General features: G+C 30.3%; 1 protein-coding gene across 1 annotated transcript; it reads right to left on the bottom strand.

Moving 5' to 3' along the window:
• Positions 1 to 8,582: 8,582 nt before the first annotated feature.
• LOC105621520 (cuticle protein 8) lies at positions 8,583 to 10,744 on the bottom strand. The gene is made up of 4 exons (XM_012202991.1): positions 10,733 to 10,744; positions 9,875 to 9,972; positions 9,283 to 9,678; positions 8,583 to 8,796 (listed from the first exon to the last, which is right to left on the bottom strand). Exons 1-4 carry the CDS (start codon positions 10,742 to 10,744, stop codon positions 8,583 to 8,585), a joined length of 720 nt encoding a protein of 239 aa, XP_012058381.1.
• Between the last annotated feature and the right edge of the window lie 7,140 nt (positions 10,745 to 17,884).

The following is a 17,884-nucleotide window of genomic DNA, read 5'->3' on the forward strand; positions in this document are numbered from 1 at the left end:
CGTATTTCCCGGCGGTCGGTAGTTGTGTTAGTGTGTGTGAATGTAAGTAGGCAGCGAGGCTAGAGTACCGGCGATTGCTCGAACTGAGGCCCTCATATACCTTACTGGAACCCCCCCGTTCCTGCTGAACCCCGCTCCCTTCCTCAGCACTCCTGTTTGCTCCGAGGGACTTTCACTATCTATTCAACTCCTGTACGTACGTACAGTCGCTCTTGTTACAGCACCTTAATCCCCTAAATATTCCCCACTAGCAGCCTCTGATTTTTCGGGAATCTGGAAAATCGCACTCCGTCGCTCGATTGATTGATCCACAGATCAATCAATTATCGGTAGAATTTTATCATTAACAGTGTAATACTTGAATCAACTTGTTTCAAAAGATTATCATTTCTGTTGGCTATGTACACTGTTAAAAACGATACAATTCGAAAATCGATATGACACGATCAGAAAAATTCTCTGCTTAATGATATCTTGACTTCTTGAATGGACAGAACAAATCTTGTTAGAAATTAGCTGATACAACGATCATGAGACCCGTCCTAATGAAAAATTGAATCAGTTTTGTAAAACTGGTGTGTCGAGTTTCTAAGGTAAGATGTTATGTAAAACTGTAGTTAGATATAGATATAGATTTAGGATAGGATAGATATAGATTTGGACTATGAAAGAGAATTACACAGGAGCTGTTTCAAATAATTCGACGAGTGCGCTCGTTCTTATCACTAGTCACTGTCTTGCCTGCAATCGCGGAATAAAAACGGAATATTTTATTTATCGCCGTGTTATTTAGTCTTTTTCTCACAATCATTTTAAATCATTTTAAATCCAATACTGGACCAGTAACTTGACGATCGAGTTCTGCAACTCCTGTGTCACGCACATTCGTGTAACTACCCTGAACACGTTATACTTTATACATTTCAAAATTAATCAACTTACAAATTTAAGTTTACTCATATCTGTTACATAGAAATTTAGATATTTCCACTTAGATTGTATTACGCTGCAACTATCAAAAGTCATTAGTGTAAAATAAATAGTAGCTCAAGACGCTTACCAATTATTTTATTAATTCAAATTCGAAAGAAATTATCATTAAGATACTTCTTATAAGTTTTTTATTAATATGGAAAGATCGATTTTGCTGAAATATTTAAAAATTTGATTAAATACAAATCTGAAAATAATTTTGTTGGATTATCGAAATAAATAATTGTTTAACGATAATTCAACAAAATATTTTCAGATTTGATCTAAATTTCTTTCCGCGAATGTATCATTGAATTTATAGTTTTAAATATAATTACGAAAGCAAAGAAATAAAACTTGCAAGTATCAACACATACTTGACCACAGCTATTAAAGTTTAATAAGAAGACGTGAGTTTCTTTACTGGCTATGCTTGAAGTATTTCCTACCGAAATCGCATTGTGAACACATAAATTGTACGAGATTGTTGACGTGCGGAGGATCAAGTATAATTGATCGCAATTCGAAGCATCATACACTTATGCAATATCAATCTCAACAATACGTTCTGTCCCGCAATACTCATTCTCACTCAAGCAGTATCTTGAAAAAGAGAAAGTGTTATTATATGTATATCGCCCCGCCCTGATTTGATTATATTTAAAAATCAAATATCGATAGGATAGGATAGAATAGGATAAACTTTACAAACTTATGGAGGAATATTCTATTATAATTTGTCTTATGTCACTTTGAAATGATAATTTTAATAAATAAATTAGCATATTATAAGCAAAAGAAAAAGGAAAAGTATTGAAATATAAATAGTCTTTAAGATTCATACAATTACGCTGTTTAGTTTCAGTTAGATTTCACGTTATAGTCTGAAAATGGAGAACACGGCATTGAATCTCAAAATATAATAGCAGACTTCGTCTCCTTGAAACTGACCGAATGCAAGGTTGAGCAGCGATTCGGTAAAATGGAGTACGGCCTTTGCAGGCCGACCGACCGGTCACTCGTAATGTTTTCACTTGAGTTTACGAAACCTCGCCGCGGATCGCATGGGGTTCCGTCTATGAAATTATGCGGTGGATCGACATTTTGTAACTTTCTATCGTCATATTAGTTGGCCGATAAACCAATCGACTGATATTCCCGCCCATTATTTCGTTAGCTAATTTTTCTTGCTGCGTCACGCTCTAATTAATATCGATAATGTAACGATTATTCTCCGATATTTTCAATATAATTTTAATAATTTTAATAATTTTAATAATTTTATTTGATATAATATAAATTAAATTATTATATAATTAAATTATTAATTAACTAAACAACAAAAACACAACTAAGATCGAAGCTAATGTTGGAACAATATTTCCATATATATATATATATATATATATATATACTGTCTCTATGTTTGAAGACAATGGGCAGCGCCATGTTTGTATTCACTCATTCTTATATATATAAATTACACGAATAATCACTGTTCAAATTGGTATTAAAATATTATAATAAATAAATAATGTATAATACTTATGAAAAAAAAGAACATTACTTCCTATTTTATATCGCAGTTTATTACACTGCAACCTAACGTTTTTTATATTATTATTTTTCAGAATATAATAAAATTAAAAAGTTAACATGAAATGACATTTGACATTTGTGATAAATATTTTGTTAGTACTGTTTAAAAAATATTTAATAAAGTTCAGTAAATTTTTTTTTAATGTGTATAAAATTATATTAATATAATAAAGTATAACTATAATGAAACAATAGTATAGATATTTGTGCACGCGGGATAATGTATATTTACTTATTGTATGTATATTTATGTATATTTATTAAATGAAAATTGAACAATAAATTAAATATATGTAAAAAAATGTCGTATTCGGTTAGGGTGATTCTTTACGTATTGCTTAATCATATTTCTTGTGATACATTTTCCAGTTTAAGCAAATTGTACGTCGATTACTTGAAACACAGTCTTAAACTGAAGCTAGAGTAGTAACATCACAGCTTAAACTGACATATATTTATATTGATATATTTATAGTACATAAAATACAATATATAAAATACATAAAATATAAACGTACAATTTTCTTTCAAAAAATAGGAAAAGAGAAATTTTTTTTATTTCTCATGTTTATGTAATACAAATGCCTCCTCAAGATTCTTGATGTGATTATAGCGATGTGGTTTAATGATTCTATGAGGCATACTCCACGATTAAGAACCGCGATAATCGTCCGTGAATGTCCTATATTATGTTTGCATTTACAGTTTCGTTTCATCGAAGATTTCACGGTGACTCCAATGTCGTTTGGTGAAAGGGAGCAATATATCGGTCAATTTTTTACAATCATTAAAAAAAATTTTATTGTAATAGATCAATTGGTTCAACCATTGGCTATATCAAATGATATGATCGCTTCGATTATATCATTTTAACTTCATTGAATTAGTAGATGACATTCACGACGTCAATAATGCCGATCGCTTTGATTAGGGAAAATAGAAACGTATTAAAGTAAAGATTAGTAGTATAAAAACAGAATTTTTTTATATATGTGAAAATATTTTTTAGATGTTCAAATAATTACGAAAGTGTCTAAAACGGGTCTAAGACGTTTTTTTGCGTCTAAAAGGCGACTTAAAAATGTCTTATATGATATTTTAGATTTTGTGTTATTTGGTAACGATTTAAAAATGATTATAAAATTTATAATATCGCTTCTCTTTAATATATTGTATTGCAACATAGAAACGTATCGGATTCATAATATTCGAATAATATTTATTGTTAAAGAAAGAGCGAATTACACAAAAAAATATTTTGTTGCTTCAGCTAGAATTATAGCTGTATCTAATAGAAAATTATGTATCATACGTATAGAATTTATAGCACAAATCTAAATTCTATCTTTGCCACCTATATGATTAGATGCAATACATATCATAGTACTTGCTAGAAATTTATCTATTCCAGCTATTTTTCATATTTAGATAATTTTCGCTGTAATTGCAAGATCATTTTTTTTAATGATAGGTCTTATTGTAAATTTCCCTTTAATTCCATTAAGTATAATATTATCCAGTCATAATATTTTATACTGATGAACACATATGTATATGTACAGAATTCTGCATAATTTGTTATGAAGTATTCAAGTTTCGCCTTTCACAAGTTGCTGTCTTCGAAAATAGTAGCAGTGTTGTTAGCCCTGACATTTACTATATAGATCATCTCAGGTCAAATTAGTTCCTTGATATGAAATCGTAGGATGTCCAACAATGCTATTCACGATGTACATTACTCTTGCGTCTCTGTTTTTTTTATGCCGTTTTTATTATGTAACTGTCACTGGGCGATTTGCAACAAAAGTCAATCTCAGCTTTTGCCGCAAATAATCCAACAAGATTTCAACATAATTAAGAACATTCGATTATTAATGACAATTTTTCCGGATATTGAAATGCACAATTTTTTTTAACGGTTCGATGACAATTTGAAGCTAGCTTCTTCCGATTAACATTACGACTTTCTATTTTTATGCAACAATCGGAAAGGATTTGCCGAGCTTAACGACAACTCGATCACGGTTCGCGCAAGAACTGGATCTCAAGTCCGCAAAAACTCGATGGTGTGTTCTGTTCTCGCTAGTAAGAGAAGGTGATACGATTAACGCTTGAATTATCTAAAACGTAAAAGTTGTTCTATCGTCGTGGCACGCGTGCGTATTCGGTAAAAAAAAATCAGTACACATGGACATGGGCACAATTACATATAAATAATTTATTATTTTATTATGTAATATCAACTATTATATTTAGTCAAGAGGTATAACATTGCAGGTATAACATTAAAAACATAGTAAAACATTCTTAGAAGTAATTTCCCTAAAAATTATTTTTTTACATTGAAATATGCATTATAAAAAAATGTTAATCAAATAGAACTAAATTGTAGAACTGTTGTAATTTTTATTGTGTTACCAACGCATATATTAATAAAATTAAGTAAATAGTTTTATGAAAAGTTACTTATATTATAATGAGCTCAATGTTAAAAATCAACATGCTATGATATACGTTAATATATTACGATATATATTAGAGAAATATAAAAAAGAATTTTATAAAGAAAATACATTTCCTACATTTATATTAATAAATAGCTTCATGTTAAATTTTATTATAGATTTTTAACGTATGAATTATTCACGAGCAAATAAAAAAATATTGTAATTATTCAATTGTAATTATTAATATTAAGAGTCACGTGTGTGAATTATTTTGCTGCATGAATAATCATTAGTGGTACAAGTTATGGCGAAACGAATCGCTAATTTTTTTATTCAATCTTCGTTGCAATTCATAACATGTTTCAATAAACTGTAGCGTGAACTGAAAATTAAAGAAAGAAAATTTAATAAATAAATAAACAAATAAATAAAATAATTAAATAAATAAAAAAAACTAGTTATTTTAATGCAATATTATATTGCGTTTTAATAGGAGGTACAAATGACTTTCAGCTAACTTAGCGCGAATCGACTTACTTTATAATTATGTAGCTGCGACAAAAAGAGGAAAGTTATACATGTTCATTACGCCAATAAAGGAAAGCAAGTTCTGCCGATATCTGGCGCACCAGTCCGTCGTACCACGCCTTGCATCAGAATGTCTTAAGAGTGAACGCGGAATCGCTGTATTGCATGCATGCATGCACGTGTCACATAGTGATAAAATATATCGAAGACAAGGAGGAACGAAAACTCGATCGTCAGTATCGACAAGTCATCAAATGTAACATTGCGTACACTTTCTTTTTTATATATAAGAAATACTTTTTTAAAAATATCATTACAAAAAGTATATGAGTTTTATATATGCGTTTGCAATGCATCATGATAATTAATTGGCATTTGATATTACGCAAAATTAAATTAGCGATAAATAAATTGATTTATTTTTCCGACGTGCCAAGCGAATACTTTATTATAATTATTTAATATTCTTATTTGTCTTTAGTTTTCCTAATCATGTATCTACAAGTTTATTAATCTTATTATCTTAATAATTAACGTGATCTCTTAATGATTCTATTGTGTGTACGGAAATCTAGAAAGAGCCGTATGAATTTTTCTCTCACAGAACTGATGCGATAAATGTGTGCTCGATTGAGTCGTAGATGCTGATCTCGCGGAATCGAGTAGATCGTGGATTATATTGTGAAAGGTGGACTTGGGCGGTGGTCCGTGGCACTCTCCACATATCAGGTATGCGCGACGTGTAAACTTCATGCGTGCGAAGATTAGGATTCTAAACCAGAAGCTAAAACACAATACTGGCACGAGCCAACTGTTCCTTATGTCCACGTAAGAATTCACATTCATCATGAAAGGATAATAGAATACAAAAAAAGCAATATGTTGTATTTTACTGAATATATTATATCTTTCTTATATTACAAAATTAAGATTATATTTTTATATATCTAAATTAAATTATTAATTTCAAAAGAATTTTATATCACTTCATCAGCAATTGAGAACATTTTAATTAAAGTTTTGTTATTTTGACTTATTTTTAAAATGTAGTTTTACATGCGATTTTTATCGCAAACAGTATAATAAAATAAACTTTTAAATTCTAATTATCTCTTTATAATTAAATAATGTTTATATTTATCATTAAAGCATAATTCGCAAATGTAAAATGTATGCCATTATATTTTTACTGTAACGCAAAAACAGGTTAGTATCCAATACGAATAATGAGAAATGTGTGAGAAATAACTGTGGGGAAAATTAAAAATTTGAAGGAATGCGGAGAAAAGAACGAATGGCGGATCCGATCCGCCGCAGTACACATGAATTTTTATTGTACGTGCATTCGGAAAGGCCGAGTGCGAAGGTAACATTAAGACCTTAGATATTACTCAACGATAAAATTCTTGGGTGTGTCCCGATGTAATTCGATGGCGTTCTTCATACGCTGGGAAAAAAATGTTAATTGCACTTTCAACCATCGAATAGAGACCTAGGAATCTCCATTACTAGTGCATGTATTTGCACATGTGAATTTGTCGAGTATATTGATTAGATTGTTTGATTATACAAGGTGTCCCAAGAGGAAAGGTCAATGTTTTTGGAAATGATGGTCAATCATTTTAAGTAAAAATATTCGTACATGAATGTGTATTTTATTTCGAACATTTCCGAGATTGAATGAACTAAAATCAAGAATTTATTAAAGAGAAAAAGATTATTTTTTTTAATAATTCATTGTTCAAATGACACATTTTTTAAAGTTTATAATACAATAAATTTTTTAATATTCCATTATTAATATCAATGAATGCATGAACTATTTGAAATAGAACATATGTTCATATGAACACTTTTACTTAAAATAACTGATACCGTCATGTTTCAAAATATCTTTCTTCCTGGAACACTCTGTATATATATTGATCAGTATAATTACCTGTTTCCACCAATGTAGATGTTAATTTTAGTTCAATTTACTTTTCATTTTTTTCTAATTCTTAAAACTAGAAAAAAATGAAGAGTTGAATTGAGATTAAAATTAATTTATATTATTTGAAACGGATATAATCGATTCAAGTCAATTCAACGCATTTTTCAGATAAAATCATTGCTACTGATCTCGTGATTGTATCTTATTTTAATTAACGCAACATTGTATAATATTTTTTTGTTACATATATTGTACACTTAAATATGAATTAACATTTGGACATCGATCCTAAATTATTTGCAAATATAACGCGTATTTTAGATTTTTCAGATAAAGATTGCGGACATCATGTAAATTAATTCCACACATATTAATCCTCAGAAGATTTACCATTCGAAGGATGCTGGATTATTCTTGAGTGATATTTTATTGAATAATTAGAAAATCGCTCCATTTTTATATACTATATATCTAAAGATAGTAATATATAAAACTATAATAGTATATAAAACAATAGGAAAGAAGCAACAATGTTTAAATCTGATTTTTTTCACACTTTTGTGATATAAAAGAGAATGTACGAGTAATCTTCAAGAATAAATATTCAATGAATATTTTCCACACAAAGAATATCCATCAAATCCCGACTAATCCAGTCACTGCCAGCCAAGATAATTAAATATTAATACGTATCATTACTAAATAAAAAGAATGGAGAGATACGTATAAATTAAAATTAAGCTTAAGCATAAGTAAATCATGGAAAAAATATAATTTTCTAGTAAGAAAGATAGATTCTCCTGAAGCGAAAGAGGAAACGTCGGAGAACAAGAGGTAGAAAATACTGTCTCATTCGAAACTCGAGACAGAAGGCAGATACGAAATAAGATACTAAAATATATGTAGGTTGCTTATAGTGTGATGCAACTTATCACTAAATTATCACTAAATCAGTATGTCGAAAATATTCCAACGGCGACATTAACAGTTTTACGTGCAGTAATGAAATAAATGCTCAGTAACGATCTCAGAATATCTATAAATAATATACAATCGTGTATGTGATTGCTAGATTCCCTTTCTCTTTTCATCTTCTTTTTTTATCATTTGTAATTAATCGTATAAGATGCCAATCCGGCATTGATACCGATGTTGGTCGCACTATGTCCTTCAAGACCAGCCGGAATCGTAGGCGAAGGGTACACGGATTGCTGACCTTGATACTGCGGTTCGTACTGCGATCGATATTGCGGTCGATATTCCGGTTGGAATCGCGACTTCACTGCTGCCGGTCGGTAATTAACAGGGATTTTATATCTGAAAATTTGAAAAATTGATTTATCCGATTCCTTTCCCATTCCCGTTGAAGCATAGAGGTGCAACTGATTTCCCGCAAGTTGAACAAGTCACGATTTCTGTACTTTCAAGTGATTCACTTGACATTTAACCCGCTCATTATCTCTTTGCGTTCTCCGGTGAATCGATCTTCCTATGTGCATTTTAATGAACCGAATAAAAATTAATATACTCCATAATCTATCAAATACAACTGAAAAATTTAATACAGAAGCCACGTAAAACAATATTAAGAATTTTAATAAGTCACATAATTCCTAATTGACAAATTTTCAATAGAAAATGAGTAATCTTTATGTCACATTCGAAATAAATCTTCAAATTTTTTAGTATTAATTATGATATCGATAATACAAAGGCAAAATTTATTAGGAATCTGTGTTAAAATTTAAGACGAACATTTTTGAGATAGTCTACATCTAAAGCTAAAGTTTATTGACGACTCACTTTTGATTATAAGCAGCCGGTGCAATCTGTTGCGGCGGATTGTAGGCGATCGGTTGTTGTCTGTACTTGAGTGGCACTTCATAACGTTCTCCATTGGTGAAACGTGGATCGGTGTAATAGATCGACGGATCCTCGCGGTACTGTCCATCATCTTCAGGCTCATTCGCGTTGCTGGCGATGCTGTTACCGGTCAAGGTTGGCGGAGGCACGTTAATGCCAGCACCGACTGGCTCGAAACCACGTTTGGACGCGCCGTATTCGACCTCACGCACGTTCCCGGTGTCATCGACGAAGCCATATTTGCCATAAATCTCGCCATTCGGATACTTGGACTCAATTTTATACGAGCCGTCCGCTGCCTCGTAACCGTAACTGTAACTACCATCCTCATTGTGTCTGAAAATTAATGTCAGTTTATATTTTGCAATTTGTTTTTCAGAACACATTTGCCAAAATTATAAAAATAAAATAATAAATTTTGGAACAAAAATTTAAAAAATATTATAGTAACTTTACACAGAAAAAAATTCAAAGGTATTCTATTGCGTCGCGTCGCTTTCATTCGATTACATAATGCTAATCCGGCACTCACTTGTTTATTTGTTTTAAGATAGGTACTGGTGTAGTCACATGATACGGTTGATTGTGCTGGGCGACCGCAAGGCCAAGACAAAACAAGAGAAACAGCACCTGGTGACATGAATTTGCATAAAAAACGTTGGTATTCGGAATACTTTCCAATGGCCTCGTACGTGTATTCGAGGAAAGTTGATGGCAAGATGGTGCGAAGACAATGCGCTATTATAATAATTTTTTTTTTATTATAATAATTTTTTAAAATGAATGAACAACTATGTAAAATTTAGCATTTGTTAACTCGTTTTTTTATTAAAAAAATGCAAATGGTGGTTATAATGATAATTTGATCGGTAATCATTGAAACGTAATTACACACACATTCTCAAATCCATAAACATGATTATTATAATTTTTCTGTCTATAAAGGATATATTTAAAAAAATTTACAATAATAATATAACATATTTTATATAACTATAAGATGCTTATACATGTTGCTTTTTCATTAAAATTGATGTAATTCTTATAAAGTTAATTTAATAATCATGAAATAAAAAATTTCATTCTTACTCACTCTTGAATTCCAATCTACTTCAATATTTCGTGCTAATAATCCGCGCACATCATAATATAATACATCTTTATAAAATCCATTCTGGTATTCACAGAAAAAAAAATTCACTTTTATACATTCCAATTTATTCCAATCTTTCACGCTAATTAAAGCACATTATAGTATTGCACAAAAACATTTTTACATGTTCCAATTATCGGAATTAAATTTAGCCACGAATACAAAGTGATTTCTGTTATGTCAACGTTTATAAAAGATTGAGACAGAAAAGAAAAAGGAAGAAAGAGGAATACTTACAGGAGGACGCATGTCTGGTTGGTGATGAGGCAGAAGTGATTGTGTTATAGGATCGCGTTGTACGCCGAGCGAGTCTACTTATATAGGTCCCCTTCGGGAGCGGCAGGGCCCGCCCATGGGCCCGACCTCCGCCTCAACTGCAGCACGCGAGTTCGCCTTACAAAGACATTGAAAATTTCTATTACATTTCCCGAGCTCTCTTCCAATTTTTATTCATCACGTAACTTCATATTACAGTGAGCCGCATAATGCGAAAATACTGATAACGATCGATGATTACATTCATGTTTAAATAAATGCGTGAGTTATCATGAAATACGCAGGTTTAAATTACTGCACGGAATAATTCAGTATTACGTACACTTTTTTTTAACTTTCGAATATGTTAATACATTGGAATAAATAAACTGAATTTTTCTGTTCTTCTTTCAGTACTATTATTTACTTCTTAATAAGTTATTTGTTCGTGTTTCTTCATTTTATTTTATAATAAATAAATATTTTGAATTTTTTTCATGCAAATATGAATGATATTCTGATCTATAATTAAAAGCTATAATTTTCTCACTCTTATAATTCATTATTTTTAATATTAATTATAATTATTATAAATGATTGAAGATGCGTATAAGATTGATTGTATTGTAATAGTTTTATTATTATTTCTTAGCCTAAAAAATTCAGCCGAGAAATTATACATTGCCTTATAAGATACATATTGCAATTAATGATAAGTAATTCTACCTTGACATTGCTTATAAGATAGACATGCAAGCATAACGCAGCGTCAATCGAGGGAAGCCCTTGACCATTCAAAACGCCCTTGATTTTCAGAGATGTAATTCGCAGTGCGAGACGTTCTTGTATTTTCATCTCAAGGATGTCTGCGTCCGCGAGGTACATTTCTCACTAAAGATCTCATCGATAGAGATTTCAATGCCGATGATTTCGACATAGGATTCAAATGACACAGAAAACAGCATTTTTTTATTACACAATTAAAAAATTGTGCTAAATTAAAAACATTTTACGTATTACATTATGTTACATCAGTTAAATTAACACTCAGAGTCAAAATATTTAATACAAAAATTTTAATAAGCAAAACATAAGAGTATAAAATGTTTTTTATGTTATGTAATCATTACATTAATCTTAAAAAAATTTTTAATTAAAACAACTGAATACGCGATAATTAAATGTTATGTTAAATATGTATTTTTAGAAAAATATATTTGCGCTCGTAAGGTGCATCAAAAGAATAAATAAAAACCTTTATTATTGAAAAGTATATCTTTTTACAGCACATTAGATATCTTATTATTTTATTAAAGCATTTGCTAGTATCTATTAACATTTGCTTTTGCTAGTATCTATTAACAAATGAACTTGATTATTGATATGAATCGAATATATTATAATTTTGTTAATACAATATTACGCTGTGATGGTGCGCAGTAATATAATGATTTTGACATGTAATTGTATACAAGCGATAAACATCGATTTGTAATTACACGAATCATTGAGTTAATCCAGAACTTTCCTGATACATACAAGAGAACATCTTGACATTTAACGTGGCAGCAATAAGGGTGATACGGAATATTATAGTGCAACATAGTGAAGTTTACCGCTTTTTCCACTTTAGTGTACGCTTCACCGCCGCGTGCCGTGAGAATCGTACAGTGTAAAAGTAATAACGTTGATCATACTAATGCTCCACTAATTATCCCGCGCCTGTAGCAACGCGAATAATAATTTAGACGAACGAAATTGAACTTCAACGAAAACTAACCACCTTCGAACTGTTCGACATTTCCAAATAAATCAAAAATTTTAAGTAAAATTTCATAAAAATTATTTTTTTAGAAATTTTGTATTTATTTACTAATATTTAAACATTTTATATTTGTTTTATACGTTTTTTATTGTGAATTTGTTATAACAGACTTTTTCTGAAATCATTAAATTTAAAAACAAAAACTCGGTAAAGTAAACTTTCAGGAAGTTATTTCTCTTCCTAAAAACGACAGATTATTGTAAAGCAATATTAAGATTGCATTACAGTTATAGAACATGGTGGTGAAAGTATGCGAGGACAGTGCTCTGGAATTTACATTTGAACAATGACAAACGAAATAGACGGAATTCTTTCACAATTGAGTGACAGCCGTAACTAGAGAGTTTATTACCCGTCTCATTGATCGCATGTCACACTCGTTACATCTTTATGCAATGTGGTTGCGTATGTCGTAAGATATAATTCTTACGTGATAGCTCTTTCGTCGCGCAAATGATCACATCAATGAAACAATGAACATCCGCTTTTCGCGAAAACCTGCAAATCGATGTGGCAATTCCGAGACCAAAAGTGAATTTAATTTGCTTTGAGTTTTTCTCTTTTAATATCGATTACGTTATACCTATTTCATAATAAATATTACATAAGTGTGATATTTAGGTTTATAATGTTCTTGCATCGATAGCATTTAATTTTCAAATTTTTTGTTTTAAGTTATTTTGTTTTAAGTTATTAACAATGAAAAAACTGCGCTATTCTTTATTTTGGAAACAATTTTTTAATTATTTAGACAATAGTATCGCATTAACATTATAAATTAATAAAAGATATAAAATTAAACTTATAAAGCGAATAAGATGATAAATAATACATGATATATAGACTGTGAAAAGTAAATAATCATTAATGAGTTACAATATGTGTAGATAACGTTATATTGCTATTTTCTGCGATCACGAATATTTTTTGTGTACCTTGGTCGATGAAAGTACACGAAGTTCACCATCAGCCCGTAAGGTATCGACACTGCGATGTCCAAGCGAATGCAGGACGAACGCCGACTTCGAGCTTTCATCTCGACTTTGCTGCGAGAAATGATCAATCGGTAGGCTTATGTGCTCAGTTTAATTCGAGTGCGAACTTTTCAAACAAAAGATTAATATATCTCTTGAATTACGGAAAAATAGAGTTTGAATCTATGACAAACTTAAAAAATAGACTGTGTTTGATTTGGACTCCCAAGCGCTTTAAGCGCTTATTATTCTGTTTTTATTGTTTCATTTGTCTAATCGTAAATCGTAAGTCTATAATCTTGCTTTAAGAGATCGTAAGCCGTAAAATCGTAAGAAATTTGAGTCAATTATTTTTTGAATATCGGCTTAAAACAAGGTTGCGGACTTAGACTTATGTGAAGTCTACAATAGGAATCGTAAGCGGTTGTGGAGTTTTAAGTCATAGGAAATTGACCAATCACAATTGAATATAAGCAGAACACTCGATTATGATTCGTTAGTCTTATGCTTTAAAATCTCATTGTAGACGTCGCTAAAAGATTGAAGCATTAAAAGCGTTGAAAGCGTTCAAATTGAACGCAGTAATAATAATAGAAAATATAAATAAAACTTAAAATTATAAATAAAATGCAATAAAAGGTCTTGAACATTAGTATTTCTTTTTAATTTCTTTTTAAATTTTTAAACTTTTGAATTTTAAAGAGTCAAAAAAACTTTTCTTGCTAAAATTAATAATACATTTCTAAGATATTTAAAAATCAAAGTTTCTATTTCTGTAATAGATACATTAATCAAAATTTTCTTTTCTGTAATAGATACGCACATTCTTAGATAGATGTAGTATACAGATAATATAGATATGTACCTTCTATATTATCAAAATGTATAGATCATGATGATAAAAAGTGTTTATTAATATCTATTTATTTTTTGTTTCTTTTGTTTTGAATTTTGACTACCCTTATTTTGGAGCCCCGCGTATTTTTCGCTTATTGTGCATTTCGCTTAACGTGCTCTCCCTAAGAATAATATACGAAATTGATTACGTAAAACAGGTTAAGCTGATGTATAATGAAAAGATAATTATCATCTTCTTCCTCTGTCTTCTATACTTTATTGTATTATCGTATGTCTCGCTATATCTTACATATCTTATTCTGGATGCTATCTCATCATATCATAAACGTTAATTGTGACGTCGTATTAAGGAGGTATGCATTTTGAAAATGCATTTTGTTTTGAAGATGAGGAAAGAGGAGGTGTCGATCGAAATGCCTTAAAGGAAGGAATGACGATGTATGAATGAGAAGACGAAGATGCTTGACTTTTATGTTGCCCTTCTACTCGCAAATTATCGCTGCGATGGAAAAGTTATTAAACCATTATCTTCTTTCCTTTCGTCTGTTCGTTGCAACTATTCTTATTCTCGTATCTCGCATTTACTCAAAAATAAACTTATACACAGGTTAAGATTAAGTTTATAGAAATATTCACATATTAATTTGCAGAACTATTTTTTTTAAATTATGTTATTAACATGTACGATAAATTATGTTATTAATACATACAATAAAAATGCAAATATGTTATCAAATTATAAAATATATTATTATTAATAAAATTTTCCGTTTAATATAAAGATATATTTAATTACAATACAATTAGAGATAAAAATACTAATTTTTATAAAAATGCATCATTTTACATTTTCACTATAAATTGTGTATAATTGGTTTTTTTATATTTATGTAATTTAATTTTTTTACAATATAGGTAGGAGCAATGTAATCAAATTATTCATTGACCAGACACTTTCGACAATTTGTATATATTTTTCAAGTATGATAAATCAAAAAAAAAAGATAACTCGAATTTGAATGTTACGAGAATATTATAGAACTTTCAACCACCCTGACAATTACTGAGATCGTAACATCGAAACGACACTCGACGTCATAATTAACTGCCAAGTCGACATCGTATAGTACGATTCGATTAACACTGTAATCGTGCCAGTTGCATTATTTCTCAGTAACGAGTCAAATGCCATTTATTCCTATATCATCGGTAGCCATCTACAGCATAGTTTCTCGATGCTGTTATTGTATCGCCGGTGAAATTTACGGCAGCACGAGTGTAAATAATGAAAATTTCCGACTGTCGAAGGGGGTTATCTTCAAGGTTTTTCGTATCGCAGATAATGTTAATCGGGACTATAATTATCGTTAGCTCGAGAGCTCTCGAATCAAGGATGAATCACGGCATTGGGGATGCCGTGCGGGTCTCGGCGACCGGTTCGACTTTATTCAAATTATTTCGTCCCAATACATCATCATCGAGAGCCAATTATTGTTCGTCCTGTGCTGTATTCCATTTGTAATTAAATTGCACCTGCAATTGAATGCGCCTTGTCTCACTCTGCCGCAAATAAACGACTTTTCACGACGTTGATAATACATCAGCATCGATCCACGCGCGTACGAGACTGCCAATTAACGACAGTTATGCCTGCACACTAAATGCGATGAACGATGAGCGATGAGTGATATCCAATAAGAGTTCAGTTTTACGTCATTAAAGAAAAAGCAGAGCTTTCATTGGATATTGCATTGGATCGTTCATCGCTGATCGCATTCAGTGTAGGTACAGTAAGCATTAGTCGTCCGAAAAAGATATCGCAAACTATCATACGAATAGCTAAATCAATGTATCGAGATATTTTCTGTTACAAAAAAGAAAAGGAAGACGAAAGCAACGCGGCTTTTAAGGAAGCGTCTGGTTAGAAGACTGAAAAATAGATAATTTCTTTGTGATTTTTTTAAAGAAATAATAATACTTATTGTTCTAAAACTTTTTGCACGTTTAATATATTTATTATTCAAGAATGTAATTACAAAAATTTTGTATACAAAAAAGTATTGATAATGACAAAAAAATTAATATTGAACTTTGCGCCTCGCCGTTGACATTATTTTGTATACATTCTGACGATTTTAATTTTTGTTTAAAACAAAAAATCAAGAAACATTTTTTTATTTTTACATAGTTTTTTATCCTAAATGAAAAATTTTTTAAAATATACAAAAATTAAAATTTTGTGCGACTTTGAAAAAAAGTTACGGTTTTCACTAGATAACAACTATTTCTTTATGTAAAAAAAATTGTTAATATTGATTTTTTTTAACTTTTTAGAAGAGAAGGATTCACTATTTAATTTAAGTCGATTGATTAAATCTTTTTCTTATAATCATATAGGTACATAAGATTGAAGAAAATACCAAAAACAGACTTTAAGAAAAACGCATTTAAAATTTTCATTTTAAAAAATAATAGTTCTTGAGTATTGTAAAAAAAAAATCGATTTTTTACCTTATAAACCAAATGCTCCGCTTATTTAATTTTCTCGCACCGCGATTATTCCGGATTTGCATGCGAGTGTGCTGGTATTAAATACAGCTTTACGAACTTTCCCACTGTTAATAAATTAAATCGTTTATTTTTCGATTTCGATTATCGTCCGAGAGCCAATTAGTGATTATTGATCGATTGAAAAAGCGGAATGTCGCAATGCTGGAATCCGAAGAATATGTATTCAGAACACTAAAACGCATGCAACAGAAGCAAATGCTGTTTTTGTCGTCGTTAATTGGCTCATTATAATTTTTACTATATGCCGCTATGTAAACATTTCGGAATTGTAAACGCAATTGTAGAATAAGCTTAAGAAACCTTAATCTTATAGCCTGTTTAAAGCCCATTCTACAATGGACAGTAGCAGTAGTGGATTAAATACTAGCAGAAATCGACTAATCATAGTTGATTATCCTTCTCACATTCTACTATTATTGGTTGATTTCTACTCCTTAATCCATTGTAATTAAATACCATTATAAATCACATAAAAAACTTCTTCCGACAAGAAAATTACCCTTCGCGATATATAATCAAGAAAATTCTTCGAGGTACTTTATGCTTGATGTTACTTACGTTGTAATTTGTGTATTTATATTTTAATACCGCGTACCGCTAATTTTTAATATAAAATTTAATTTGTATTTATAAAAATCCAGATTATAAATATTTTATCACGTTAAAAGTATGAAATGTATGAAAACTTGTGTTACATTAATTAAGCGTTTTTTTTATGTGTAAAATTTACATATCGATGGCAATATATGACTTAATAGCGATAGCATTCTAGGGAACAATTCTTCAACTTCTGTCAATTCAATATCAAGAGGATCTGGATACAAATTTTTAATTAAAAATAATGAAAACAGTTTTCATATTCTCTCTCTCTCTTCTATCTCGTATCTATGGCTTCNAATCATCATC

Source organism: Atta cephalotes (assembly GCF_000143395.1).
Source record: "Atta cephalotes unplaced genomic scaffold scaffold00034, whole genome shotgun sequence".
Lineage (NCBI taxonomy): Eukaryota > Metazoa > Arthropoda > Insecta > Hymenoptera > Formicidae > Atta > Atta cephalotes.